Raw genomic sequence first — 16,387 nt, forward strand, 5'->3', positions numbered from 1 at the left:
ACTTTGTATTGTTTGGTTTCAATCAGATTATTTTAGTTTTATTGTGTATGTCTAAAAACGTAATATATGAGCGCTACCAATGGTTCACAACTCCATCGAACCTGCGGGTTGTAGTTGTGGTCAAAGTGGTAAGCCTTTTGTGGGATGGCAGGTTTTTGGTTCTGTCTCTGGTTTTGGTCGCCAGATCCGTGTCCGGGGTATCCCATCTCCTCATCTAACATGGGGGCAGACTGTGACCGTGACATGTTGGTCTGCTCCATAGAACCGGGGAGCTCTGGACGGTCCAAACTAGTTTGCTGCTCAATGGATGAACTATAGCTGTCCATGGGAATGCTGCAGAGGAACGTGGCATCATTAGAAATCAACTTCAGTAGCTGCAATCGAGCTTGAGCTTTCTTTAAGAAGAATCAGAACAATATCTACCTGTAGACCTTGTAGGAGCCAATGTCAATCTCGTCTATGCTCTGTGACTTCTTAAACTTGGATCTCGTCTCCTTCATCATGGGGGACAGGCGATCTGAGCTTTTACTCATCACCACGGTCACCTTGTTGACCCCGCCTACACTGAGCTGATCCTTCCTGTTTTGCTCCCCCTCATTGTCGTGATATGTCCAGCTGCCGGGCAAAGGCACTGTGCTTTGCTGAAGCCTTGGGGGAAGAAATAATCAAGGATTATGAGTTGATGATAGGGATAAGTGTTTTTCAATTATGAAGCACAGAAACAAGCTGGATTAGAGGAGTGTTACAATAGTAGAAACTGAATTTTTTGACTAATGCAAATTACTTCCACACCATCGGTCAGTTTCTTGTGACGCAGCTGCACCAAAATTTGAGACTAAGGCTACAGCTCACAATTATTAGAAATTAACGCTTTTTTTTAACTTTCTTTGGCATATCAAAATGACCTTGCACTGTCCCCAGAAATACATTTTATAGTAACATAAAACTAAGAAATGAAAACTGAAATGCTTTCACAATCTCAATTTAGTGACACTTTGGTGTTTTTGCATTGCAACAAAACTAAGTTAAGTAAGATAAGATAAGATAAGATAAGATAAGATAAGATAAGATAAGATAGAACTTTATTAATCCCTCGGGTGGGTTCCTCTGGGAAATTCGATAAGTAAGCTGATTTGTTATTTTATTGATTTGCAAATAAAAACAGTCACAGCTGTAAAACTTTCAAATCAACGGCTTTAGTTATAACAGCTCTGATATGTTTATTTACTAAAAAAAAAACAAAGACTGCACTGTAAACAGGATTTGAGACCTGCAAACTCTTGGAATTATTAAGCTTTCCCAATAAAATTATGTATTTCAATTGTAAATGACCGTCAGTCACTTACCTTGGATCCATGTCCTTGCGATCAGGATTGGGGCTGGAAGTAGGTGTAAGGTCCAGCTTGGAAGGAAAAGCGGTTCTGTCCTCCAGGGGGCTCGGGGTCCTGGTCCAATTCTGCCAGGGATTCTGGGAAGGATGTCCGGAGGATTGCGAGTCATTGTCCTGGTTTGGTCGTTGGTTGCCGTGGAAGGGGAGCGTCTGGGTGTCCAATTCCAATGGGACCCCTACAATTCGGTCTTGCCTAAGGAGGGGGCGGCGGCCGTGTGTTGATGAGCTGCGAGGCTTAGAGCCCAGCGGAGGGTTTCCCTGACTGGTGGTTGATGAAGGAGGATCCAGAGAAGACTCCTCTGCATCGAAACCCGTGTTGTCGTAGTGAGGTGCGTCAACCCAGTCAAAAGGCTCACTAAGTGGACGCCGATCCCCACGTTGCTGCAGGGTTCCTGATGGAGGAGTTTCTCTCTGAGACAGCAGGGGCTTGGAGTCAATGGGCTTGGGAAATGACTGGGCAAGTCTACAAAGACAGAAAATATCAATCACTGATTATACTGTGGGAGAAAAACCAAGAAGATCAAAATTGCAAACAGGCGACATGCCACGTGGATGTGTGTTGCACATTCAATCAGAGACAATGAGCTCAGAGGACAGATCAACTTTCTCTCCCTTTCTCTCTGATGTCTGTCACACCCATTAGGCCAGAAACCATGTTTGTGTTAGTTATTGTTTACAAGAGAACACATGCCTTCAAACTCCCTCGCTACTACTTACAGACTGCAAATATCATGTTCCACAAGTAGAAATAAAATACTGCAGTTGTACCTCACTTCAGGGCATGTGGATTAACAGATTTAGTGTCAAACAATACTAAAACCAGCTACCATCCTCCAGGGCCTGCTTAAAACAAGAAGAAACATGGGAAGGACAAGGAGAAGAAAACTAGCATTATTGGACACTATGTTTTGACTGAGCTAAGGAGACACTGTGGTGTCTAACAGAAACAGAAAACATCCGTAAGGTACAGCCAGACAGTCCAATCTGCTAAACCGAAGATTATCGGTGGAGCGAATTTGAACATCTGTGTGTAATATAAACACATATATTGCACATTTCTGTTTTATTCTATGTCTTGCTGTAGATAGCTGATATATCAGTGACAGATATTTTATTGTTACTGCCATCCAGTCTGAGCAATATGATTGAGACTACACTGACAGTGTCGTAAATATGACAGGCAGACTAAGATGACATGTTTTTTTTATAGCTGTAACATTTCTGATTAGAACTCAAAACTGTCCCAAAAAGTTTTCATAACATTTTTATCCCTTTCTAACCAACATCATCAAGTGCACTGCACCTAGACTTAAAACTTCAGGAGACAGCCCAAACCTTTTTATTTGCTTTTCTAATGCACTGGGGCAAAAAAAAAAAAAAAAAAAACTCCTCTGGATAGTAACATGACTGAAGCTCAGACCAGACAGCTTTGAAGCTGAGAGAGAAAATCCTAAAGAGAAGTCTGCAGTGTTCCAGTGAGCCTCTCTGACCTTGACAGAGCAAGCAGGAAGATGGATGTGACAGATTACAGATGGAGAGAAACTGAAGTGGGGTTACAATTGAAATGTACAAGAGATGACGGACAGCGGGAGGGAGGAGTCATGAAACGGGCGTGCGCACCTGTTGGTCCAGTGCGTCTGAGGGGCCTGGTCCTTGCTGGGAGGCGGTAGGGCGGGATTGTGGGGGTGTCCGTGCGACAGCGTGTGTGAGTGCGTATTGCCGGGCGGGTTGGAGGAGCCCGAGGAGCCCTGTGAGGGAGAGTAATCGGAGTAGGTGGCCGATGAGCCGCTGTGGTTCAGACAGTGGAGTTTATCAACCTCTTCATCTGTAGACTCTGGACAGACAGAAGCAGACACACAGCACGTCCTCTTTGTGATCAACATCATTATATTTTTGGATTTTCCATTGAACTTTTGTTCTTCATGTTATTCATTTTCAACTTTTGCTTTCTATTGCATTTTGGTACCAGAAGCTTGCTTCATGTTAGTTTTCTTTCCTTAAATTTCGATTCAGTACAGCATAATCACACTATTTTTGTATTATTGTTAGTTAACTATATTAAACTTATCTTTACTATATTGCTAATTGAAAAAAATGACCAAATGAAGCTCAAAACCAGTTTTGGCAGATATACTTTAAATTGTTTTGGGAGCACTGAGGGTGAGCACTGCGGTATACCGCCAGTACATGTTTTCTGCAACTATATCTATGTCACTCCCATGCTGCACCTTTCTCTGGCCCCTTACATGTACCACCCAATTGCTACAATTACAGATCAGGCTCCACTCCATCAGGTGACCGATTGAGCAGTATCTAATGTCCTCTGGGTCCGACCTATTCTGAGTTTTTGTCCCCCAATTTAATTACCTGGGAATTCAGCCAATGCACTTTAACCTCCTAGGACCTGGCATCCACATATGTGGACATCACATTTTGGGTTGTTTAGAGCAAAATACAAAATGTTGCTCTACAAGGGCCTGATTTCCACTTACGAGGACGTTATACTGCCACTGTTCTATCAAAATTTAAAATGAATATCCTCATATGTGGATCTCAGAAACAAAAATCAGGTAAAAAAAAAAAATCAGGTCATTCTTTGTTTTTATATTCATCAGGACCCAATCAGCCCAAATAGCAAAGAAAAACTGAAAATGCATGGCATGAAAGAGTTCTTATCTTAAGAGATTAATAAGGACTTTGATTGTTTATTCCAACAGAATCACTGCCCCAAACACCTCCCCCCTCCCACACCACCTAAAAATAAATAAAATACCAGCAAAAAGAAAAGCAAACCCTTATAAAGAAGGAAAAATATTACTATTCCAGCCAAACAGCAAAACTTTTAAATGTGGACTATTAAACATCAGGTAACTCTCTTCTATGTCTCTGTCAGTACATGAGTTGATCAAAATATTGATGTATTTTGCTTTACAGTAACCTGGTCACAGCACGATCTTGTACTGACATGTGGTATAGACACAGTTTTTTGCCTGAGAATCCTAATAACATTTCATTTTACAATAATGGACTACAGAGCACCAGAAAAACAATTTCAAAGGACTAGACGTCTTTCTGAAAATGTTCTGATGAGATTGTAAAAAGTGCTCCCTTCATTTTTATCTTCTTCTTTGTTTTACACCATTTTGTCTTTATTTATTCATTCATTCATTCACTTGGTTATTATTAAACTCTGGCTTTTTTCCCACTGTGTGTTCTTTGTCCTGCCTCACTCAACTCACCCCAACCGGTCGTGGCAGGTAGCTGCTTCTCCCTGAGCCTGATTCTGCTGGAGGTTTCCTTTAAAAAGGAAATTTTCCTTCCCACTGTTGCCAAGTGTTAACTTATAGGGCTTGTCTGATTGTTGGCTTTTCTCTGTATTATTGTAGGGTCTTTACCTTACAATATAAAGCAATTGAAAAGAATTCTTCAATGTAACGTGCCAACACAACGCAGAGCAGCGTCCTAAACTTTACTCCCACAGAGGTTTATTATCTTGTTGTTAGTGTCATACATCCTCACTGCCTGGATGTATGAAACAGGAACAACACTGGGTTTAGTTCCAGCACTGTAGCCAGGCTGACAAACAGTGCTCCTTTGACTTTAACTAGTAAGGACTTCATGAATTTCTTCATAAATAAAATTTTAATCATTAGGGGAAAAAACTTCATAGCCCTCATAGCCGTCCCAAGGACAAATGATTACGTTCACTAATTTTAATAACTGTGGTGATTTATTTCTCTCTCCTATCAATCTTTCTGAAATAATAATAATGCCTTCCTTTAAATCATCATCATGTCTATTACACCCAATTCCTACAAGGCTGTTAAAATAAGACTCACCATTGATTCATTCTTACATTTCAAATACCAATCATTATATTTCTATTAACTAGCTACATACCACGGGTTTTTAAGGTATTTATAATTAAACCACGACTTAAAAACCCTTTACTTGATCCAGGTGTCTAAGCTAATTATAGGCCGATTTCTAATCTTCTTTTTTTTTTTTCAGAAAAATCTTCAAAGAGCAGTTGTAAAATGGCTGGGTCATCATTTGCAGAGGAATGATCTATTCAAGAAGTTTGAGTCAGGATGTAGAGTTCACACTAAAACAGAAACAGCACTAATGATGATTATGAATGACATTCTGCCCTCTGACAGTGGACTCATTTCTGTGTTTGTCCTGTTAGACCCCAGTGTTTACTACAGAGACTAGAATACACTGTTGGTATTAAGGAAAATACACTGTACAGGGAGTGCAGAATTATTAGGCAAATGAGTATTTTGTCCACATCATCCTCTTCATGCATGTTGTCTTACTCCAAGCTGTATAGGCTCGAAAGCCTACTACCAATTAAGCATATTAGGTGATGTGCATCTCTGTAATGAAAAGGGGTGTGGTCTAATGACATCAACACCCTATATCAGGTGTGCATAATTACCGTAATTGTCGGGCTATAAGCCGCTACTTTTTGCACAAGCTTTGAACCCTGCTGCTTTTAGTTGGGTGCGGCTTTTCTATGGATTGTCCATGATTTTTGTCATATTGTAAGACGATTTGCTTTATTTGTTCCGCTGTTGTACGGCACTACGTTGCCTGGCGGAAGGATCGGGGTTCAAGAGTGGTATGTTGGTCACATGTCCGTCCGCCAGGCAACGTAGTGCCGTACGAAGTAGCGCGAAAAGCAAACTTCAAAGTAGCGCTACGCGTTCAGCGGGAGGCGTAGATGATGAGCGGCGATAAACTTGCGAAAAGCAAGTTATGCTCAACTCCACCAGTGGATTCTGACAGCGTGGAAAAGTGTGAAAACATCCACGATCACCAACGGATTTCTAAGGGCTGGACTGATGATGGAGAGGAGGACACCGCCACGGCCCTTCTGAGGGTGTTCGACTCTGACACTGACAACGAGGATTTCTTTGGTTTTGAAAGTGACAACGAAGGAAAGAAGCTGAGAGTGGATGACGAAGCCATCCTGAGCCTGTTCGTTTCCAACACTGGAGAAGAGGACTTTGGTGGTTTTAGTGCGCAGGAAGAAGAGAAAGATGGTGGTGAATGACTGACTTTTCTTCTTGTTAAAGCCGTGTCACTGCACCTGAGCCTAAAAGGTGGTCTGAATCTATTTTTCTGGTGTGCTGTAGGTTATTGTTATGTACTACATTTGTTACTCGTTTATGAAGCACAGTACATGTTATGTTGTGGCAGGGATTTGTCCACCAGGGGGCAACGGTGGTTGGGGAGCTTTCAGTCTGTGGGGGTGCATGCCCCGGTTCTCTTAATAAAGAAGCAACTGTGAGCTAAACATGGTCTCCGTGGTTCCTTGGTCTTAGGATATCACATATGGCGACGAGGGTAAAAGCCAGGTTTTGCTGTGAAGTTACACCGTGCTAAGTGACTTATGAACTGAGGTTGGCAAGTGGTACAGCGCTAGTATCTGTGGGAAGTGGAGCGTAACCCTCGGTGTGGAATAATGGCTACCACTTTGGGCTCGGTGGCACCGTTCGACAGCGAGCTGCAATCCTGGGAGGAATATTGTGAGATTTTGGATTACTTCTTTGTGGCGAATGATATTAAGGAGGAGGAGAAGAAGCGAGCGGTACTGTTGAGTTGCGTGGGCGCACAGACCTATGCCCTGATTAGGAACCTACTCAGTCCGGTCAAGCCAGGGGATCGTTCTTATGCTGAGTTGGTGGGATTGTTGAACAATCATTTTCACCCTAAGCCGAGTGAAATTGTGCAGCGGTGGAAGTTTAACACACGGAATAGAAGGCCGGAGGAAAGTGTGGGCGATTATGTAGCGGAGCTGAGGAAGCTCGCACAGGACTGTAACTTTGGAGACTCCCTGACGGTGATGCTGCGGGATCGTTTAGTATGTGGAATAAGCGACGACAGAATACAGCGCAGATTGTTAGCAGAGGATTCGCTAACATTTGAAAAGGCGCTGAAGTTTGCTCAAGCAATGGAGGCTGCTAACAGAGACATTGTGGATTTGAAGAGCATGACAGAACAGTCGCGATTCACTAAAGGATTAGGAGCCGTGAACAAGATGGAGGACGGCGGCTCGACGTCACAACAGGTTGTCAGGAAGTGCTACAGATGTGGAGGGCTAAATCATGTGGCCAAGGACTGCAGGTTTGTTTCAGAAAAATGCCACAACTGTGGAAAGGTGGGACACATAAAAAGGGTTTGCCGAATGAAAATGGAACAAAAAGGAGGGCGTGGCAGACAAGGTAAACAAGCCCATTTCTTGGAAGAGGAGAATGTGGAGAGTGAGGAAGAAGGAGCTGAAATGCACCACATAAAGGCAAGTATGTATAATGTGCATGAGGAGATTAGCATCCCAAGGGAAGAACCCATCAGACAGAAGCTAAAAGTAAATGGACAGAATGTGACATTTGAAGTAGACACAGGCTGTGGTTACACTATCATGTCGAAGGAGTCATTTAAAAAACTTTTTGAAGGCAGTAAGGCACCCAAAGTAAGCAAGTGTGGAATCAAACTGAGAACGTATGGAGGCCACAAGGTACCCGTGTGGGGAGCAGCCCAAGTGCAGGTGGAATTCAGAGACAGTAAGAAAACACTGGATGTGGTGGTGGTTGAAGGGGCTGGAACTAGTTTGATGGGTCGGGGATGGATTAAGGCCCTCCAATTAGACTGGCAACCTGTACATAAGATAGAAGGCGGAGATGATGCCTTACAGCGGATACTGGCCAGACATGAAACAGTGTTTAAGGATGAGTTGGGAACGCTGAGGGGGTTTGCAGCAAAGATACATGTAGCCAGTGATGCCAAACCATGCTTCTATAAGCCCCGATCAGTTCCGTTTGCTATGAAAAAGAAAGTGGAGCAGGAACTGGAGAGACTGTTGGAGGAGAAAATCATCCAACCAGTGAAATTCTCAGAGTGGGCCGCACCCATTGTACCCATACTAAAGCCAGACTCCAGCGCCAGAATTTGTGGTGACTACAAACTGACTGTTAACAAGGTGTCGCCTGTAGAACAATACCCCATTCCACGAATGGAGGACATGATAGCGGGGCTGGCGGGAGGAGAAAAATACACCAAGTTAGATATGAGTCACGCATATCAACAGGTTGTACTTGATGAGGAATCTAGAAAGTATGTCACAGTGAACACACACAAGGGTTTGTTTACATACACCAGGTTGCCATTTGGTGTGAGTTCAAGTCCTGCCATTTTTCAGCGCACCATGGAGAGTGTGTTGCAAGGTCTGACTAATGTCGCAGTGTATCTGGATGACATCATCCTGACGGGAAAGAATGACAAAGAACATCTTCAAACACTGGCTGGAGTGCTGCAGCGCTTGGAGGAGGCGGGCCTGCGCTTAAAAAGGAGCAAATGTCAATTCATGGAGAAGGAAGTGACATTTTTAGGACATCGGGTGGATAAGACCGGTTTACATCCAGTGCCGGCAAAAGTGAAAGCAGTGCAGGAGGCGCCACCCCCAAAATCAGTGACAGAGCTCAAAGCTTATTTGGGGTTGTTGAACTTCTATAATAAGTTCTTGCCAAACTTGTCCACACTGTTGGCCCCACTGCACAAGCTTCTGAGAAAGGGGGAACCATGGTGTTGGGGACCAGCACAGGAGAAGGTTTTCGGCAAATCAAAGGAACTGTTGCAGTCAAGCAGTGTATTGGTACACTATGATGAGCAAAAGGATTTAATTCTTTCTTGCGATGCGTCCCCCTATGGAGTGGGAGCAGTACTAGCTCACCGCATGCCAGATGGTCAGGAAAAACCCATTGGGTTTGCATCACGTACCCTGAATGCAGCAGAAAAGAACTACTCACAGCTGGATAAAGAAGGATTGGCTGTGATATTTGGTGTACAGTATTTTCATAAGTACCTGTACGGCAGGAAGTTCATGATTATCACGGATCATAAGCCATTGATAAGTTTGTTCCATGAGTTGAAGGCCGTCCCTCAGATGGCGTCACAGAGGATCATGCGATGGGCAGTGTTATTAAGAGCCTATGAGTATGTCATTAAATACAGAGAAGGCAAAAATAACAGTAATGCTGATGGTCTGAGTCGTCTCCCTCTTCCAGAGAACCTCCCTAAAGAGGTGGCAGCTGAGGACCAAGTGTTGATGGTAGATCAGGACCAGGAGGGCGTGATGACATCTGAGCAGCTGCAAAGATGGACAACCAAAGATCCCATACTCTCCAGAGTGCGTGAGTATGCTATGAGAGGATGGCCCACTACGCAGCATCCTAATTTTCAGCCCTACAGACAGAGACAACAGGAGCTGAGTGTGCAGGATGGGTGTGTGCTGTGGGGGGCGAGGGTGGTGATACCAGAACGAGGTCGACGCCCCCTTTTGGAACAGCTACATCAGTCACACCCAGGAATGAGCCGCATGAAGGGCCTGGCCAGAAGCTACATGTGGTGGCCGCATATGGAGAATGACATTGAAGACAAGGTGAGGTCCTGCAGTACATGTCAAGAACATAGACACAGGCCACAAGAGGCACCGCTACACCCCTGGGAGTGGCCAGAAAAGCCCTGGAGAAGGATACATATCGATTATGCTGGCCCGTTTTTGGGTAAAATGTTCTTAGTAATAGTGGACGCCCACTCCAAATGATTAGATGTGTATCCAGTTCCATCCGCTACAGCAGCTGCAACCATAGACTGCCTGAGAAATTGTTTCAGCACGCACGGCCTTCCTGAGATGGTGGTCTCAGATAATGCCCAGTGTTTTGTAAGTGCACAAACTAAAGAGTTCATGGCAAAGAACGGAATCACTCACGTCACCTCCGCTCCATATCACCCCGCCTCCAATGGGTTAGCAGAAAGAGCAGTGCAAACGTTCAAAGAACTCATGAAAAAGAGTACTGGAGACACACTGGCAACCAAGTTAAACAGGGCTCTGTTTAGTTACAGAATCACACCACAGTCCACAACAGGGAAGTCTCCCGCTGAGTTGATGATGGGCCGGAAGTTGAGGTGTACTCTTGATCTCATACACCCTGACTTGAAACAAAAAGTGACAGCAAAACAAGATAGCCAAAGACTGTTTCATGATAGACATGCCAAGGAGCGCATGTTTGTTATTGGAGACACAGTATATACCAGAAACTATGGCAGAGGACCCAAATGGATACCAGGACTTATACAGGAGATGACGGGGCCTGTTTCCTACTTGGTGATGCTGGGCAATGGGACAGTGGTGAGGCGTCACGTCGATCAGCTGTTTGCCCGCCTGGAGCCGTGCCTGGCAGCAGGAATGCCTGAAGGCCACCCAGACGAGGATGAGAGACACATAGAGGTGCAAGTTACACCAGTGGTGAAGCCACATATGGAGAGTAGTGATTCGCTGGAATCACCTGCCACTGGGTTACGGCGATCGCAAAGGACCAAGAGAAAGCCGGAGCACCTGAGAGACTTTGTGCCGTGATTACGGTGAACTGTTATAGGTTAACCTAAGACTGTTGGACTAAAGGTTCACTATTCCGGAGTGAAATTTCAATAAAGGTTGGGGACGGGGTTGTTGCATTTTTTTTTTATAAAGGTGAAGTTTTTGGTTATGGGTATTTTCTGTAGTGATTAAAACTACAGAGTAGTTCCAGTTTAAGGGGGGAGGAATGTTATGTTGTGGCAGGGATTTGTCCACCAGGGGGCAACGGTGGTTGGGGAGCTTTCAGTCTGTGGGGGTGCATGCCCCGGTTCTCTTAATAAAGAAGCAACTGTGAGCTAAACATGGTCTCCGTGGTTCCTTGGTCTTAGGATATCACAGTACATGTTTCGTACTTGTAATTACCGCTACTTGTACATATACCTAAAAAGTTATGCAAATATAAGATAAGATAACCTTTATTAGTCCCACACGTGGGAAATTTGTTTTGTCACAGCAGGAAGTGGACAGTGCAAAAGTTATGAGGCAAAAATTAGAATACAATAAGAATAAATACAGTACACAACTGTACAGAATAGAATAAAATAAAATACTATATACAGTAGAATAAAATAAAATAAATATACAATAAGATAAAAATAGAATACAAATACAAATACTATATACAACTGAGTAAAAATACAACGATGACAGAAAGGATTATTGCACTTAGTATTATTGCATATGTATGGATGTGTGTGCTTGATCAGTTAAAGTCTTTATTATGGAGTCTGACAGCAGTGGGGAGGAAAGACCTGCGAAATCTCTCCGTCCCACACCGTGGGTGCCGCAGTCTCCCACTGAAGGAGCTGCTCAGTGCTGTCACAGTCTGCTGCATGGGGTGGGAGATGTTGTCCATCAGGGATGACAGCTTAGCCGCCGTTCTCCTGTCACTCACCACCTCCACTGGGTCCAGAGGGCATCCTAGAACAGAGCTGGCCCTTCGGATCACCCTGTTCAGTCTCTTCCTGTCCCCAGCAGAGATGCTGCCGCCCCAGCAGACCACACCATAAAAGATAGCAGAAGCCACAACAGAGTCATAGAATTTCTTCAGGAGTGGGCCCTCCACCCCAAACGACCTGAGTCTCCGCAGCAGGTACAGCCTGCTCTGCCCTTTCCTGTAGAGGGCGTCTGAGTTATGAGTCCAGTCCAGTCTATTGTTCAGATGAACACCAAGGTACCTGTAGCTGTCCACAGCCTCAATGTCCATACCTTGGATGTTCAGTGGTTGCAGTGGAGAATGCTTGTGCCTGCGGAAGTCTACCACCAGTTCCTTGGTTTTACTGGCGTTGATCTGGAGGTAGTTCAGCTGGCACCAGTTCACAAAGTCTTGGGTCAGACCTCTGTACTCCTTGTCGTCCCCATCAGTGATGAGGCCGACTATTGCAGAGTCATCAGAGAACTTCTGCAGGAAGCACTGGGTGGAATTGTGGGAGAAGTCTGCAGTGTAGATGGTGAAGAGGAACGGAGCCAGAACCGTTCCCTGTGGGGCCCCCGTATGTACCCCTAACTTGTTTTTCAAAATATTAATAAAAGTGATGCATCTCCAAACAGCCATCTCTTTCCTGACAATTCGCTTTGTGCATATTCTCTTACATATGATAAGTCACCATTGAAACACCTGCGGCTTTTAGTCAGGTGCGGCTAATGTATGTACAAAACAGGATTTTCCCCTGATTTTAGCTTGTGCGGCTAATATTCAGGTGCGCTTTGTAGTCCGGGAAATACGGTATTAGGCAACGTCCTTTCCTTTGGCAAAATGGGTCAAAAGAAGGACTTGACAGGCTCAGAAAAGTCAAAAATAGTGAGATATCTTGCAGAGGGATGCAGCAGTCTCAAAATTGCAAAGCTTCTGAAGCGTGATCATCGAACAATCAAGCGTTTCATTCAAAATAGTCAACAGGGTCGCAAGAAGCGTGTGGAAAAACCAAGGCGCAAAATAACTGCCTATGAACTGAGAAAAGTCAAGCGTGCAGCTGCCAAGATGCCACTTGCCACCAGTTTGGCCATATTTCAGAGCTGCAACATCACTGGAGTGCCCAAAAGCACAAGGTGTGCAATACTCAGAGACATGGCCAAGGTAAGAAAGGCTGAAAGACGACCACCACTGAACAAGACACACAAGCTGAAACGTCAAGACTGGGCCAAGAAATATCTCAAGACTGGTTTTTCTAAGGTTTTATGGACTGATGAAATGAGAGTGAGTCTTGATGGGCCAGATGGATGGGCCCGTGGCTGGATTGGTAAAGGGCAGAGAGCTCCAGTCCGACTCAGACGCCAGCAAGGTGGAGGTGGAGTACTGGTTTGGGCTGGTATCATCAAAGATGAGCTTGTGGGGCCTTTTCGGGTTGAGGATGGAGTCAAGCTCAACTCCCAGTCCTACTGCCAGTTTCTGGAAGACACCTTCTTCAAGCAGTGGTACAGGAAGAAGTCTGCATCCTTCAAGAAAAACATGATTTTCATGCAGGACAATGCTCCATCACACGCGTCCAAGTACTCCACAGCGTGGCTGGCAAGAAAGGGTATAAAAGAAGTAAAACTAATGACATGGCCACCTTGTTCACCTGATCTGAACCCCATTGAGAACCTGTGGTCCATCATCAAATGTGAGATTTACAAGGAGGGAAAACAGTACACCTCTCTGAACAGTGTCTGGGAGGCTGTGGTTGCTGCTGCACGTAATGTTGATGGTGAACAGATCAAAACACTGACAGAATCCATGGATGGCAGGCTTTTGAGTGTCCTTGCAAAGAAAGGTGGCTATATTGGTCGCTGATTTGTTTTTGTTTTGTTTTTGAATGTCAGAAATGTATATTTGTGAATGTGGAGATGTTATATTGGTTTTACTGGTAAAAATAAATAATTGAAATGGGTATATATTTGTTTTTTGTTAAGTTGCCTAATAATTATGCACAGTAATAGTCACCTGCACACACAGATATCCCCCTAAAATAGCTAAAACTAACAACAAACTAAAAGCTACTTCCAAAAACATTCAGCTTTGATATTAATGAGTTTTTTGGGTTCATTGGGAACATGGTTGTTGTTCAATAATAACATTATTCCTCAAAAATACAACTTGCCTAATAATTCTGCACTCCCTGTAGTGGTTTCTAAAAGCTCTCATTCTCAAAAAGTAGCGTTATCTGGAAGACGCAAATGGAAATACAGCAAAAATGTTGAACATCATTCATTTCACACAGACGAATACATGTTAAGGATGAGAGGGAAAGAGCTAGCTTGTTTAAAAATGTGCTCTGAGGTAAGGATTAGACTCTCCTTCTGTCTTAAAATTCACAGAATTATGGGATATGCGGTCTTCTATGACCGAGACATATTTTGTATTTAAACAGAGCTAAGTAGTGCCCAATGGCCACCAACATTAAAGGAAAGCGTAAAGGCATATCCCAATAATAATGTCATTTTAATAGATATTTAATCATCTTCATTTTTGATGACTTTTGATCTCTTTAGCTGTTAGTTCTGGCATCTCAGGAACAGAAATAATAAAGTTTTCTAATATTTTTCTAATATTTGAATCAACATGCAAACGCACTTTACACTTCTCATCTGTTGCTCAGTTTCAAAGCTCACCTGTGACCTTTTAAACCCCCAAACCTATAAAACAAATCAGAACTACAACCAAATCAAAAAGTGGATCAAAGACTTCTTTGAGTCGTTAACCAGAATTGTGTTCAGGGGCCTCTTGAACACTTGACTAGAAAGTGAAGGAATTGCATGCTTCCTTCGTGTTGTCATCAGATTCTTAACCCAGATCTCTGCAGTGTTCTCATTATGCATGTGGACACTATTTAGTCCACAGCACTGACGCAAGACGTGGCCTGGTTATAAAACACGGCTTTTTAAAATCTTTATTTAACTTGGCTGCTGTAACTGAAATCAAGAGCTGCTGTTGGAGAGCTGACCTGGCTGCAGACAGACGTGCACTGTGTAGATACCAACAATCTGAAAACTTCCTGAGTCAAACTTAGTCAAATCTTCACAAAACAAACCAGAAGAAGCTTTTTATTTACTTCGTAAGAGCCTCCACTAAGAACTGATACTCCACTGAGGCAGACAAGCTGTTTGAGCTTTAATCATTTTGCAATAAGCTTTCTTAAGGAGGAGTGGATCATATGATGAAGCTCCGTATTAGTGAAAGCTGTCGATTGTTGCGGAGAGCTGATAATAAACTGTTTCTTTTGGAAAATGCGATTAGACACTCAGTTATTCAGAGTGGAGACAGATTTTTGATAAGGCAGTAAAAAGTGAGCTTTGTTTCTTCTCTGATGAAACCGAAGCCATCAGGGCAAATGATGTAAAAATGGCCAAACATTCACTTTAGAGGTTCGCTATGCACACTCCTCGTCACGCTCCCTCTGCCCTCATCTTACAACATGCCCCAAAGCTCTTTATAAGACCCACATTAAATAACTGCGCAGCCTTGTTGTCGACATGTATGTACATGACTCCGACATGTTCCCTTAAAGCTGTACGTGTATGCTATAATACAGTACCTTTCTTATCCTTCCCCAGCAACACCACCTTTGGTTTGTACATTGGTGGCTCCACCAGGGTGGGCCTCATGTCAGAGATCCGGATGTCGTTCGGAGAGCCGCCCATTGAATCCTGAGGAAGAAGGGGGAAAAAAGCATCAGGCATATACAGTAGAGAAGAAAAGGCAGCTTCTGTGATTTAAAAAATGATTACGAATCTCATGTAGACAATTCGTTTTGCTTGACTGGCATCAAACATACATACATTTGTTAAATAAATACAAACTTTGGTAAGTATTTCAGCAGGTTCTGGAGTTCCTGATCCCCAGTAGGATCATGGAGCGTGCTTTTAACCCTCTGGGGTTTTGATTTCACTGATGCCTCAGATTCTCTTATGTAAGGCCACGTGGAGTCATTATTGTAAGAAACAACCAAGTTCAGTACAGTCTGCACTATTTGAATACAGTTCTGAAAAATAAGATATTATCACCTTGTTAGAGAAAGTAAAAACTGAACTGAAGCACTGATTACGATGTATATACACATATTCCGACAAAGTTTGATGGTTTAGCTCTAAATGCAAACATGACTTTTGTTTGTCTGCAAATCCTCACTGGGGTCCTCACAAAACCCTCACAACACTAAAGGTCAGAGCGTGAGTGAGAGTTAGAGTGACTTCAAAAGATATCATAACTTTCTTACATCTTGAACTTACAGACATATGAGTGATGAAATCTGTGCAGTGTCACACAGCTAGCACTGAATTTTGGATGTGTTCAGTGGTATCTTCTGGATATAAAAGCTATAAAAAGTCCACAAACCAAGTAAAAATACCTAATTAATTTTCTTTACAGTTCTTTTTGGATTGTGTGTGTTTCTGTGAGAGAGTGAGAGACAAACCTCAGAGCTCTCTGTCAAGTCCTCTTTGTCGTTCCTCTTAGGAATATCGATGCCAGAGTTGTGCATTGGTCCCTGATCCATTAGCTGAGTCTGAGAGAAGTCCTGCATCTCTCTGTCTGTCACCTGAAAAACAACTCCATTTTTTGAGTTGTGCACTGATTTGCTTCAAACGGACAAACACAA

At 43.5% G+C, this 16,387-nt stretch overlaps 2 protein-coding genes across 3 annotated transcripts in view; one reads left to right on the top strand and one right to left on the bottom strand.

Annotated features, from left to right (window-relative positions):
* lrrc7 (leucine rich repeat containing 7) overlaps window positions 1-16,387 on the bottom strand; it is a 91,777-nt gene that overhangs the window by 16,140 nt on the left and 59,250 nt on the right. The window contains exons 18-23 of the mRNA XM_080886782.1: window positions 16,205-16,327; window positions 15,326-15,437; window positions 3,011-3,224; window positions 1,347-1,853; window positions 424-648; window positions 102-333 (exon numbers count right to left, since the gene is read on the bottom strand). Coding sequence (XP_080742908.1) covers window positions 102-333; window positions 424-648; window positions 1,347-1,853; window positions 3,011-3,224; window positions 15,326-15,437; window positions 16,205-16,327 — 1,413 coding nt within the window. The remainder of the gene's footprint in view (window positions 1-101; window positions 334-423; window positions 649-1,346; window positions 1,854-3,010; window positions 3,225-15,325; window positions 15,438-16,204; window positions 16,328-16,387) is intronic.
* Window positions 6,831-11,105, top strand: LOC308399487 (uncharacterized protein). Of its 2 annotated transcripts, none has more exons than XM_080886783.1 (2): window positions 6,831-7,694; window positions 9,460-11,105. In XM_080886783.1, the coding sequence occupies exons 1-2, from the start codon at window positions 6,861-6,863 to the stop codon at window positions 9,499-9,501; spliced, it is 876 nt and encodes a 291-aa protein (XP_080742909.1). In that variant the 5' UTR covers window positions 6,831-6,860; the 3' UTR covers window positions 9,502-11,105. The 2 variants fall into 2 exon arrangements, with proteins under 2 accessions (XP_080742909.1, XP_080742910.1); XM_080886784.1 differs by having other exon boundaries at window positions 6,831-7,522; window positions 9,460-11,103.

This window comes from Rhamphochromis sp. 'chilingali' (assembly GCF_963969265.1).
Source record: "Rhamphochromis sp. 'chilingali' genome assembly, chromosome: 7".
Classification (NCBI taxonomy): Eukaryota; Metazoa; Chordata; class Actinopteri; order Cichliformes; family Cichlidae; genus Rhamphochromis; species Rhamphochromis sp. 'chilingali'.

What these genes read in the sequence shown, in the direction of transcription:
- LOC308399487 (XM_080886783.1), top strand. Translation starts at nt 6,861, where the DNA reads ATGGCTACCACTTTGGGCTCGGTGGCACCGTTCGACAGCGAGCTGCAA. An exon ending in CTGAAATGCACCACATAAAG is followed by an intron (nt 7,695 to 9,459) that starts GCAAGTATGTAT and finishes TCCCTCTTCCAG; the next exon opens with AGAACCTCCCTAAAGAGGTG.